General features: G+C 46.7%; 1 protein-coding gene across 1 annotated transcript in view; it reads left to right on the top strand.

The window, feature by feature from the left end:
* Positions 1 to 12,979, top strand: part of RTN4R (reticulon 4 receptor) — a 64,673-nt gene extending 51,694 nt beyond the window's left edge. Inside the window, exon 2 of the mRNA XM_065738649.1 lies at positions 10,886 to 12,979. Coding sequence (XP_065594721.1) covers positions 10,886 to 12,315 — 1,430 coding nt within the window. The 3' untranslated portion in view covers positions 12,316 to 12,979. The remainder of the gene's footprint in view (positions 1 to 10,885) is intronic.
* The last annotated feature ends 525 nt before the right edge of the window (positions 12,980 to 13,504 follow it).

Here is a 13,504-nt window from a genome sequence, read left to right as displayed (position 1 = left end):
AGTGGGAGGCAAAGGCTGTCGATTTGGCTGAAGTGAGTGCTAAGGAAATGCTTTGTTTTCTCTGAAATGATGCTAAATGTTTAAACAATGTGCCTGCAGTAGCACCTCTGGAGAGGGATGTCCTGCTGATGTGAGACACCATTGGTCAGGAGTGGTTTATGGAGTGTAACAATGATCCAGCTGCAGGCTGACCTGCAAGCTTTCCCCTGAGCACTGAGTGGGAGAGGGCTGTCAAAATTAGCAGACAAGGTCCTGTTTCCAATTTCTTAGGAATATCAGATCACTGGAGAACTCCCAGAGATCAAAGACATAGAAATACCATCACTTTCAACCAACAGGTTTCCCAGATTTAAACTTCACTGAGTTATTTCAGTTTTTCTTATTTTTTTTCTCTTCCCCCACCCCCAAGGTGGACTCCAAGGGGACTGTTTTTAAACATATTGCTGTTGCTGTTATGTATTAATTATATTGCAACCATGCCAACAAGCCCCAGGCATGAACGAATGTCCTGATATACTACACGTGGCCAAGAAAAAGAGACTCTCCTTGTGTATCTGGATTTTCATCATACATTTAGTCTTAATGTCAGGCACTTGCTTTACTTGCTCAAAAATACGTTATTGAATCAATGGACAGTTATTAAATGGATTAAGAAACGAGCAGCTAAAAGCTCTCAACATGCAATTGTTCTAGGAGAATCATTGACAAACAGGCTGCTTGCACGGTAGCTTTGTAGGCTTCTGCTTTCACCCCCGGTGTATTTCACTATTTTCATGAATGATCTAGAAAATAGATATAAATTAGTTGCCTGTAAAGTTTGCAGCTGACTCAAATTTCGCTGTGATAAATAATGATGAAGGCAAGCCTCTAATGCAGAGCGACTGCAGTTGCTTGGTAGACCGGCAACGGTGGAACACCATGAATTTTAATATGGCAAAATGCTTGGTCATCCATCTCTGAGCACAGAATGTAGGGCACTCTGTCAGACTGGGAGACTGCCTGCTTCGGGGCAGCAGCTCCACAATTGATTTAAGGGCCATACTGGAAAACAGGTGATTATGAACATTTAATGCCCTGTAGTGGCAAAATGGATGAACGTGATCTCTGGGTGAAGAGAGAAAGCTGAAGACAGGGTAGGGAGTTTTATCCACCTTGATTAAAAAGCCTGAGTGTCTGCCACCTACTGTAGCTGCAATGAAAGCTAATGGTTGAACTGAGAGCTTTTGACGTGGAAATCTGGTGCAAATCCTTAACATTCTAGTACGGGTCTTTGAACTCAGGGTGGATGGCTGCTGTAGGACATGTGGGCAGCTCGGCTAGGGGCTGGCAGGAGCTGCTGCCTCCTGTGAGGCTCGAGGCTGTGAGCTGGGATCCTCCTTCCACTGTTTGCTCTCTGATTTCCATGCCAGCAGGAAGGTGTATCATTAGCATCCCATTGTACTCCCGTTTAGCTCGGCTTCACAGAGTCTGCACATCTTGGAGAAATATGTTTATAGAGTTGTGGGTGTCGCGTTTCTTATCTGGTGAGAGTGGATGAGAGAGCTGCAGAAAAGCAGGCAAGCATGTCTAATACTAAAACTGCAAAGGAGACAAAGCCAACACCTGATAAAGACAGTGGCGGTTGAATTTGCACACTTATTAAAAATCAATCCTAGCTTTTATTTGGGAATGAAAAAATGAGCCATGTGAATATGATGCATGCCTGGAAACAAGAGGGAGGGATGCAAAAAGAGACAAGGGAAAGGAGGAAGGCAATGGCTAGCCTGCCCTGGTGTCCCTGTGCATGGATGGAGGGCCAGGTGACCAAGGGACACCAAGAAATGGCCTCTGTTTACATTATGGAATTTTCTTAACACAGACTTTCAATGTGATTGCATGGCTTCGATGCTCTACCATCCAAAGGGATGACTTGAAAAAGCATTGGCACAGGCAGCACAGGGAGATGGTGGAATCAGTGTTCCTGGACATGTCTTTCAAGAAAAGGGCAGATGTCTCTCTGAGTGACATGGTCTAGAGTGGTCGCAGGCATAGGTTGGTGGTTGGGCTGGGTGATCTTAGTGGCCTTTCCAACCTTAACGATACTGTGACTGCTGGTGTGGAGCACTCTGGTCCTCCAGGCTCAGAGAGGAACACATCGAGTTGTGAGTGAGGTAGAGAATAATGACCCTCACCACCCACAAGTTGCCACTCTCATGTTTTCATTTCTAGCTGCTCTTTGTAAAAGTTTCGGTGTTAAAAGTTGAAATGAAAATGCCCTTCTTCTCTCCATCCCACATTTGCACCTGAGTTGCAAAGGCTGTCTGCCTCCATGCTGACAACAAAACTGAGATCATGGGCTATTTTCAGCTTATATGCAGCAACATTTCCTCCCCATCTTTCCTAGACTTCCTTCCCTTATTCCACATTATCTGCAGATGCTAGGTCTTCAGCAAAAGCTGACATAAGTGTTAGTTTAGAAGAAAACCGAGAAAAATACTGCCTAGTGCAATGGGGCACTTCCAGTGCTGAAGGTGTGGGGGTGGGATGCGCAGCTGCCAGGTGGGGTGCAGTCCCAGATGGCTGGGGGAGGGCAGGTGTAAATGCCATCTGGAGCTTTACCTCCCCTGTACTGCGTCACCCTCACAGTGCTGTGTTTGGATGTGCAGGAAGTTCTGCTTCAGAGTGACAATATTTTGAGGCATTTCTGATATACTTTGAGTTCCATGGGAGATTCATAACCATATTTCATAATTCATAATGGGAGATTCAAGTCACCTCAGGAACTGGAGGTTTTTTTTCTTTTGAGCACCTGTTTGTCCCTGTCTTTGGACAAATATGACATAGGTAATACTAAATCTTGCAGCCCATGATTCACAGTGCATGTTTCACCATGCATAAGGATCGTGTGATGGTAATGCTGTAGATAATCCTGTTCATGCAGCATGCTGGATGTGTCCTTTCTATACTTTTTCCCTTTTCCTCTTTCCTCCTTCCCCTTTTTCATTTCCCCTTTCTCCTTTCTCCTTTCCCATTTTCCCTTTCTCTTTCCTCTTTCCCTTTCCCTTTCCCTTCTGCCTTCTCCTTTCCCTTTCCCTTTCCCTTTCCCTTTCCCTTTCCCTTTCCCTTTCCCTTTCCCTTTCCCTTTCCCTTTCCCTTTCCCTTTCCCTTTCCCTTTCCCTTCTGCCTTCCCTTTCCCTTCTGCCTTCCCTTTCCCTTTCCCTTTCCCTTTCCCTTTCCCTTTCCCTTTCCCTTTCCCTTTCCCTTTCCCTTTCCCTTTCCCTTTCCCTTTCCTCTTCCCCTTCCCCTTTCCCTTTCCTTTTTCCTTTCCCTTTCCCTTTTCCTTTCCCTTTCCCTTTCCCTTTCCCTTTCCCTTTCCCTTTTCCTTTCCCTTTCCCTTTCCCTTTCCCTTTTCCTTTCCCTTTCCCTTTCCCTTTCCCTTTCCCTTTCCCTTTCCCTTTCCCTTTCCCTTTCCCTTTCCCTTTCCCTTTCCCTTTCCCTTTCCCTTTCCCTTTCCCTTTTCCTTTCCCTTTCCCTTTCCCTTTCCCTTTCCCTTTCTCTTTTCTTCTTTTCCTCTTTCCTTACCTTTCCTCCTTTCCCTTTTCCCTTTCCCCTTCTCATTCCCATCACCTTCCCTCTTCCCCTTCCTGTTTATTTTTCCCATAGGCATCCTGTCTGCTCCAATGCTCTTTGTAGTCCGTGTGCCTTCATCTAAGAGATAAACCCCATATTAAAGATATGAGCGAAGTTAATTCTTGCATAAACCATTTTGAGGAGTGAGACAATGTCAGTGCTTAAAACCAACATGCATTTTCAGGTTTGGGCACAACTGTGAGCTATGATAATGTTTCTGCTTGAGTGAAAGTGGATATTTGGGCACAGGATTTGTTGCAGCAAGGGTTTTCATGGCAAAATACACAGCCACAGAGTAGATGGCAGATGCAATTCAGCATTTATAAATACAAAGTCATGTATGCTGGCAAACAGCCCATACCCTCGCCTAAACAAACCCAGTGATGGGCTCTGAATGAGCTATTGCCACTCAGCAAAGTGATCTTGGGGATATTGTGGAGGGCTTTCTGAAAACCTCAGCCTGATGGCGAACAATGGCTTAAATGGCTGTCAGGGTTCAAGAGCTGCAAGGGACAGACTGGGACATCTAAACCTCTGCAGAAGCCCACGGTGAGATTGCACCCTGAGTCCTCCTCCCACATGCAGTGGTGAGGAGGACATGGAAGAGATGCAGAGGATTGGAGCAAAAATGTCTGGAGTAGCATTCATATGATGAAAGAAGGTTTCCTGGACTGTCAAAGGGAAATAGAAGCCTGGTTCAGGCAGACCCTGGGCCACTGTTTCCAAGAAAATAAGAGTTTCCCACACTGTACTGTACCACTGTTCCTTCTGCTTCAGCTCCTGACCAGTGCCTCAGTGCAGCCCAAATGGGGTACAGCCCTTCTCATGTTCCTGTGCTACAACCAACAGAGCTTTTCTCTTTCTTATTTCCTGGCCTCGCAGGGAATTACTAGGCTGTAATAATTGGTACAAGTGTTATTGTTGTATGGGGACCTAATGACTCCTGCATTTAAATCCCCTCATATTTTCTCCTATAAAGGATACTCGTGACCTTTCCTTTGTGAATCTTTCACACCTCCATGGCTTGCAGCAAATCTCTGAAATTCAGCAGGAGGAAACCCCCCCGGCTAGAGGAGAAGCTTCATGAAATTCCTATTCAGATTGGCTGAAGTATGACACGTTAAATATCACCTTTTCCTTCCTCTCCCTGATGTTGCCGAGAGAAACACTGGCAAAACACCAAAAAAACGAGGAACCCTGCCCAAACGTTGTTAGCCTGAGCTGCTGCTGCTGCCAAAGTGCTGGGAGCACTGGAGAGCCACTGGCAAAGGATGTGGAGCACTGGAGGTGGCCAGGAGCTCCTTTGGCACCTGCCCTGTAAGTGCATGGAGCTGCCCTGCCCCAGTTAAGGTTTGAGCTGCACACAGCTCACGTAACAAGTCTTGCAGTTCAACCCTAAGGAGTGCTGAAGAATCAGCATTCAGATGCCCCTGGAGATTGGTGAGGAAGGAGTCAAAGAATTGCAGATGATATATCTTGCTTTAAGTTCAAAAATCGCATTAAGGGAGCATGATTTAGGTGGAAAAGATGAACACCTGGAAGTCAGGAAATGACACATCTATTGCCTGGATGCATTATGGAATTGACCTTTCATTTCTGACCGCATATTGCGTTCTTTCTGCTGAAATCATTCAGGTTGGATATACTAAAGAGGAGAACTGAAGTTGAACCGACAAAGGGAATGAAGAGCAGCATAGTTCATGGATTTGTATGCAGTCCCAGAGCATGTGGGAGCAGAAATTGTAGTAGTTAGGGATGGGATGCTGATGCCTATCCATTTCTGCCATGTGCCATTGATAACACACTCCAGCTGCTGAACACTGGTTTCCCAGAGGAGCACTCACATTGGCACCTTGTACCCTCAAGAGTGTCTATGAGGGAATTAGCCACCTATTTTTAGACAGCTGTGATTCAGCACTGGAAAATAGATAATGTCTTTGCTGTGAGCTGGGATGCTGAACTCATTACAGGTTGTGGAAATTGAGCACACCTGGTCAGCTGAGCCTGAAGAGGAATGGGGCCCTTTGTGACAGACATGGAGCTCGAGTGACCCCGGGGAGGGTTTGCCTCCACAGAGCCTGATGTCCTCATGGAGCTGCAGATGTGCCACAGGGTATGCATCAGCCCCAAAATGTCCTGCTGCAGCTGTCTATCAGGAGTCTGCCTGAGGGTGCTTGCCAGATGGGAGCTGCTCAGCCAGTAATGCTCCAAGCCCTTGCTTTTCCAGAGCTGTAACTCACCCAGGTGCTTAAGTGCTGACAACTGTCTCCCCTCCTTCTCACCCTAAAGCCACTCCGCTGCACCACTGCAAAGGTTATGAACCAGCCATCCTCTGCAGCAGAGGGATGAGGCAGCAGTAGAGAGGGAACTGCAGCCTGGGGTGATGCTCATCCAAGCCAGTTTTCCTTCCTCATTCGATTCTTAATTCACTTCCAGCTTGAGATGCATATAAGTGCAGCCCTCTTCCTTTTGGTGCACCTGTTCATCATAAGTTCAATTGCTGGGTCCTGCACTTTGGCCACAAGAACTTCAGGCAACACTACAGGCTTGGGGCAGAGTGGCTGGAAGACTGTGTAGAAGAAATGGGTCCGGGGGTGTTGGTCCACATTACCTAAACGAGACTCAGTGCTGTGTGCCCAGGTGCCCAACGTCATCCTGGCTTCTATCAGAAATAGCGAGGCCAGCAGGAGCAGGGTTTTTTCCCTGTACTCAGCCCTGATGAGGCTGAACCTTGAGTGCTGCATTCAGTGTTGAGATTCTCAGTACAAGAGAGACAGTGAGACCCTGGAGCATGTCCAGAGAAGGGTAACAGAGCTGTGAGGTGTCTGGGGAGTCTTATGAGGAGCAGCTAGCATGGTTCAGTCTGGAGAAGAGGTTCAGGGAAGACTTTACAGCTCTCTACAGCTCCTGAAAGGATGTCGTGATCTGGTGGAGTTTGATCTCTGTTGCCATGTAACTAGAGATAGGTTGAGAGGGAATGGCCTTGAGTTGCACCAGAAGAGGTTCAGGTTGGATATTAGGAAAAATTTATTCTTTGAAAGAGTGGTCAGGCACTGGAACAGACTACTGCCCAGGGATGCGGTGGAGTCATCGTCCCTGGAGGTGTTAAAGAAATGAGGAGATGTTGTACTAAGGGACATGGTTTAGTGAGGAAATTCTGGTAGATAGACGGTTGGATTGGATGGTTTTGAAGGTCTTTTCCGACCTTGGTGGAAGAACCGAGGTTGGAAAAAACCACCATACTGTGGTTCTATGCACTCACAGTCACACACGTGCACACAGACCCACCTTTGGCCACAGGACAAAGCAGAAGACACTGAAGCTGCTTTGCAGAGTATCTTTCAGAGATGTGCTGAATTTCAAACAATAGCAGTTCAGAATAGGGAATTAAGCAGCTATGGTACTTCTGTGCTATAAACAAAGGAAAAATGCTGTGTGCATCAGCAAAAGGCTTTGTATTGTAAAGCACTCCCTTTATGCCCAACCAGGAGAGAATTCAAATGATTATTGACCCTCCACTGTAGGAAAGCCGCATTATAATATCTTCAAATCAATAGAGACAAGAGCAGAGCGGCAGAGAAAGGCCACGGCTCTGCAAACTGCAGAAAATTGCATTCTGCTTTGGCCTCTTAAAAAGTTTGCAAAGCATCTATTAGAGGCCCCCAGAGCCTTTTCTTTCTAATTGCTGTGTTTGACAATGCAATCGCACAGGGGACCAGCGGAAAGACAGATAATGGACCCACTTTAATTGCTTCCCAGTTCCATGAGTCATAACACTTCTGAGATGGCAAAGGGGAAATGTGGCAGTTTGACTGAAGGAGGATCCTGGCTTTTAAGAAAGCTCTGGAGGAACAAATGCTAAACTCAAAGCCAAACTCTTGGAGAGACTGAAGGATCCAGGTGCTGGATTTTCTTTCAACTTCTGCTTTTGACTGGGACTATTCAATTAAGTTTTAATCATGTTCAGGAGGTGTAGGTAGGAATGGCTGCTCATCTAAGGGGCGAGGGAAGGGGCTGAGGGCAAGGCAGGTTGGGCTAGGGTTAGCATTAGGAGGTCCTTGGTTTTGTTCGGCCCAGAGCAAGAGGGAGTGGAGGATCAGCACTGAGGTCTGCTTTCTGGTGACAGTGACAGAACTGTGCCAGGTGGGGCTAGGGAAAGGTGCTGCCCTAGAGTCCAGTGGGCATAGCACAGCTCCCCGGGGCTGTGGGCATGGCCCTGAGCTGCCAGAGTTCAGAGGGCACTGGTGCACCACTCTCAGCCATAGGAATTTGGTTTGGGTCATGCTATATGGGACCAGGGATTGGACTCCATGATTCTTGTGGGTCATCTTCCAACTTGGGATATGCTGTGATTTCATGATTTGTGTCAGGGCGGGTCAAGGCACAATCTCTGTCACAGGACTGGGATAAAGGGGGATGCAGCATCGCTGGGACTCCCCAAGGCTTGTCTGTGGACTGCACCCACCCCTATGCTTTCTCCAAGCACTGCGCTGGCTGGACACTGGTGCCTGCTGGGTGCTGAGCTTCAGTACAGCTCATCCAGGACTGAGTTGCTTAGTGGAAGGAAGAAATGAGAAAAGCTTTGGGGGAAGATTGACAGCAACAGTCTCTGATGGAAGGAGCTAATCTGAGCAGCTCATGAACACCAGGTCCCTAATTAAAGCACACAGGGTAGCCCTGCCTGTAATTAATTTCCCTATGCTGCTCCACTGGCGGACGACTATTGGTGCCACTGATTCAAAGCTGCAGCAGCAATGGGAGAGGAAAGGAGTGGAGCAGGATTTGCTCTAACCTTCTGCTCCTTTGTGCTGAGAGAAGCTGTAGCATGTCTTGATTGACTGGAGGAAGAGGAGAGCCCAGTTGTCTGGAGGGGTTAGCACAGGGCAGCGTGGTATTCATATGCATGGCTTGTTTCTGCTGGCTGCTTCATGTTTTCTCTTTCTCTCTCCATGTATACATATATTTATGATGTGCTTGCCTCCCCTGTCTGAGGCTGGAACAGAAGTGTTGTCATTGTGATTCCTCTCCCACAGGATCAGTGCTTTGCATTCATTCTACTGCGGACACAGCACACACCTATAAGTTGTGGGGGATGCATTGGAGTCACAGTTGGACATTCCGTGCTGCAGCCCAGGTGCTATTATGGGATGGGAACCACTGGGGAGTCTGCACGAGTGCCTGCAGTCCAAAACTGGTTCTGCTAGCACATGTGGTGTGGCTGCCATACCTGCTGCCTGTCACACAAGTCTTGGATCATGACATAGGCTCCAGAAATGCTTATTCCTCTGCTACAACATTTCATTATCAGCTGGAGAGGAATTGGGCTGGTCAGAGGGATGCTGGCATTGTTTTAATTTCCCAGGAGGCTGCTCTTGGTGTGACACGTCTACAGCAGGGGATTTCAGTTGTCTCACGTTACTTTGCTCCCTACAATGGGACGTGATATGTCAAAACATGACAAGCCAGCCAGAATGTGTCATAATACTGCACTCAACACACTGCCTTCCAGGGATGCTCAGCAGCTAATAATATCAGGCTCAAATTATCTCTGCATGCTGAGCTGATATTTTTCTCCCATGTTAACTGTGATGTATAGGATTCTCCTGTCTATATTGGACTGTTGAATCACTTCAGATTGATTATTATAGGATTCTCCTGTCTATATTGGACTGTTGAATCACTTCAGATTGATTAGCTGCACGTGGTGAATTATTTTGACTACACAAAAACTCAGGCCTTGGATCCCAGACTGTCATGACAAAAGAAGTGACTACTGTCCTGGCTTCTCCAATAGCTCTTTTTTTTCTCTTTTTCCTGACTTTGTGAACTCTGGTATTCTACCTTGAAGTGTAATGAGGCATCAGAATGCCTGAACAACATGCATAGCCTTTCAGGGAAGAGAAAGCCTCCAACAGTTGTGGTGTGTGCCTGGACTGGGACTCCCCAGCGAGGGGGAGGAGTGCATCCCTTTGCCAGAGGTGCTGTGATGAGTTAGGAAGGAGGCACACATGTCCCTGCTTGCACATGGTATTGCACAAATGGAGCTTCCCTCTGCTATGGTTGCTGCTCGTTCATTTTAGCTTCATCACGTGGTTTAAAGAAAGCAATATAATTACGTGCTTTTAATTGCTGGTAAAGTATGGTTGAAACCGCCCCTGTTCACAGTGACTCTTTCCCAGGTCCCATTTCAGAAACTGTTAGCTGCATGGCTTCTCTGCCCATCTCTGCCATTTTCCCACGCCCCTGCCAAGCACCATGAATCAAAAATCAAAATATTTCATTGTGATTCGAGGGCCCGTGCAGCCTAGCTCCTGGGATGGCAGGGGGTCGTCGCCGTGAAAAGATGTTCTTCTCAAGGGCTCTTCAACCCCAGTGGGCTGCCTGCATTCCTGGAATGCACAAACCTGCTTCTGCCTTGCAAGCTCTGAGGAATCTCTGAAGCAAGCTTGCATAGGATTTCCTCCAGGAAGAGCACTGCCCTCCGGAAAACACACTCTTTTCACCTCTTCATCAATGCCAAAGTTTCAGAAGGGAGACAGGAGAGAGGAAGGGAAGCATGGGTGTGTGGTTTAAAGGTCTGACCAGTGTTGAAGGAGAAGGAAAGGGCACTCTTGGCTCTGAGGTTTCTACAGGCAGCTCTGACCTGTAAGTTATTCTGAGAATCCCCTGCAGTTATGTCTTGCTGAAAGACTGGATCAATCAGAAATTGTTCATGGAGAGTCAAAAAGTCTTCCAGTTTGAGTGCAGGAAAGTAAGGAAATAGCAGCACTGAATGGGACACAGAGTGGTGTAGTGTAACCCTGAAGCTGCAGGCATCTGCCATGAGCTGGGCAGCTGCCTTCCCACAGGATGAGTTGTCCTAAATGTTCCTGCAACGGACAAACAGCCCCAAGGAGACTGCTGCTTTCCTCAGAGGTAAGCACCCTGGAACCAAGTTTATGTTAGCTGTGTTTCCAGGATCAATGGTGCAAATACACTGTGAAGACAGCTTATTTCTCTGACCTAAGACAGGTGCCCCCCAGATGTGAAAGGCTGAGGAGGTGCTCAGGATTTCTCACTATGAGTGCATATTGCTTTTAACTGTTTCGTTGAGGGTAGGACATTTTTAATTCTTCGTTTTCATTGTTTGGCTCCCCTGGTGTGTGTTGTTTGTGGCTAATGGCAACACACTGAGAAGGGTGAGGCTTGTTTCAGTTCAGGCTTGTTTGTTAGTTACAGAGAAAAACACCCTCTTGTGACGCTGGCTAATTTTCATACTATTTCTGTTGTCCTCCAGGAAGCAAACTGCTGATTTTGGTGCTTTGCTTGAACATCCAGTCAGAAGTGGAGTCCTGCCCTGGAGCGTGTGTGTGCTACAGCGAACCGAAGATCACAATAAGTTGTCAGCAGCAAGGACTGACAGCAATCCCCACAGAGATACCCATCCAGAGCCAGCGCATCTTCTTGCACAACAACAAGATAACCCTTGTGAGGTCCACCAGCTTCACGTCTTGTCGCAATATGACGATTCTTTGGATCCACTCCAACAACATCAGCCTCATTGAGCCTGGAGCCTTCTACGGACTCAACAAACTGGAGGAGTTGGATCTCAGTGACAACACGAACCTGAAGTCTATCAATCCTGTCACTTTCCGTGGTCTTGTTCACCTCCACACCTTACATCTGGATCGTTGTGGGCTCATGGAGCTCTCCACGGGGCTTTTTCGGGGGTTGTTTTCCTTGCAATATCTCTACCTTCAGGATAATAATCTACAGAACCTGCTGGATGACACCTTCATAGATCTTGCGAACCTCACCTACCTGTTTTTGCACGGTAACAAAATCAAGAGCTTGTCAGAGAATGTCTTTCGTGGGTTAATCAACCTCGACCGGCTGCTTCTGCACCAGAACAGAGTCAGCCTGGTTCACCGCCGTTCTTTTCACGACCTTGGGAAAGTGATGACCTTGTATCTGTTTAACAACAACCTGACCGTGCTCACAGGGGAAACCATGGCACCCCTGGTGTCCCTCCAGTATCTGCGCTTAAATGGCAACCAGTGGATCTGTGACTGCCAGGCTCGATCTCTCTGGAATTGGTTTAAGCAGTTTAAAGGATCATCTTCAGAGCTGGAGTGCCACCTTCCACCCCACCTGGCAGGGAGAGACCTCAAAAGGCTGCAGAGTGCTGACTTGGAAGGATGCATCGACTCTTTCAATCAGATTCGAACGAGTGTTTTTAGCACTAAGACCAGATCTGGTAAACTCGCCACCGGGAGTCCCCCACTCATCTCCCATGACGGTTCCATGAAGTGCTGCCAGCCAGAAATGGATAAATCTTTTATTTATGAAGCTAAAGGCAAGTCAGGTCCTTCTTCCCACAGCAGCCGGCCGTCCTCCAACAACCCTCTCAAGGATAAGGAGAACATGTCCAAAACCAAGTACGTTGAGACGGACCCTTCCAAAAATGGCAGCAACAAGCAGATAAATGATTCCCCTTTTGGGACCTTCCCCAGCATTGTAGACCCTCCATTGACCAAGTTGAGACCAGAGTTTCTAGAGCCTATTGAACCTTCCACAGTCCCAACCAAAAAGAGGCAGGGCTGCTCTAAAAAGAACAAATCAAAGGCCCAGTGCCGCCTCACCCAGCAAGGAAACAGCTCCACATTACAGCTCAGCCTAAGCCTTTTGATCCCCCCCTTGGTGTGGAGCTTACTGTTACTCTGCTAAAATTAACTCTTTTCCTGGGTTGATGACACTTTAATACTAGACTTTTGCTGACCTCCATAAATGTTGCAAACAAAAGCAAACTATCATCCACCCTGAGAAAGCTTTGTTACACAAAAGTTAACTGGATGCCTTTATATAAAAACAAAACAAAACAATAAAACACAAAACAAAAGCAAACAAACAAAAAGACAAACACCAAGATGTACATAATTTATTTGTCCTGAATCCTGTGAATTATACCTTTGGTCTTCGGAACTGCACTTGCTCACAAAGCAGGTTTTGCTGCAGCAGATGAGAAAAAAAATATGGTTTATTTACAGGAAAAGAAAAAAAAAGTGTAAGAAACGGTCAGAAAAGAATGTCTGAAATCTGTTTGTAACTTGACATCACACTGAACAATATTGCAGGTTCCCATTTGCAGAGGTAATGAATTTGATGCTGTTTTAATCCTATGTTTATGACTATTGCAGTTTTTTCCGTATTCATTCCATCACACCATGTTTACGGGCAGCATTTGTTAAAGAATGCTGCCTTCTCCTTCACAAGATTGCAGTATATATAGATATGCATTTTATTTTACTTGTGTACAAGTATAAAAAAAATATAAAATAAAGATTTCTTTTTCCTAAGTGGTTGTCATCTGCAAGGGACAAAGCATGCTAACTGGCTGAAAAGCTGAAAAATTAAAAGGGTGTTGAGTAATACCCAACCTGAAGGCTAGCTCAGCATTTAACGTGACAGAAATAAATAAGACATACTCGGCACAGTTATGCAAGCTTTAATTGGTGCCAACAAAGGGTTTGTTTGCACAAAACACTCTCTTCTGGTGCTCCTGCTTCCCTTCGAGCTGTCCCATATGCTCCCCCAGCACCATTCATATTTCAGGATGCTCAGAATAGCAGGGCATTTTAGCTGAAGCTGAGGACTTCAGGTTGCAGGTAGAGATGAATAACTCCAAGAATTCAGATAGGACCCTTGAAGTATTGAGATCTATGTATGCAAGCCCAGACTGTCAAATGGAGGTGGCATGCAGTCCTAAATGGGAGGATCTCATGCTCAGGCACTGACCAGAGAAGAGAAAGAGCGTTGTTCCAGGTGTACCCAAGGCCCTGGGAACATGTGCCAGAGGAATATTTGTACAAGTGAGGCTGAGGGTCTCAAGGCTTACTGGGCACCAGTGAGGTTTGCA

The sequence above is a fragment of the Cyrtonyx montezumae genome, unplaced genomic scaffold (assembly GCF_038088225.1).
Source record: "Cyrtonyx montezumae isolate F1298 unplaced genomic scaffold, pur_monq_1.0 scaffold_23, whole genome shotgun sequence".
In the NCBI taxonomy this organism is placed as follows: domain Eukaryota; kingdom Metazoa; phylum Chordata; class Aves; order Galliformes; family Odontophoridae; genus Cyrtonyx; species Cyrtonyx montezumae.
This window is presented reverse-complemented; position numbering and strand designations above follow the sequence as displayed.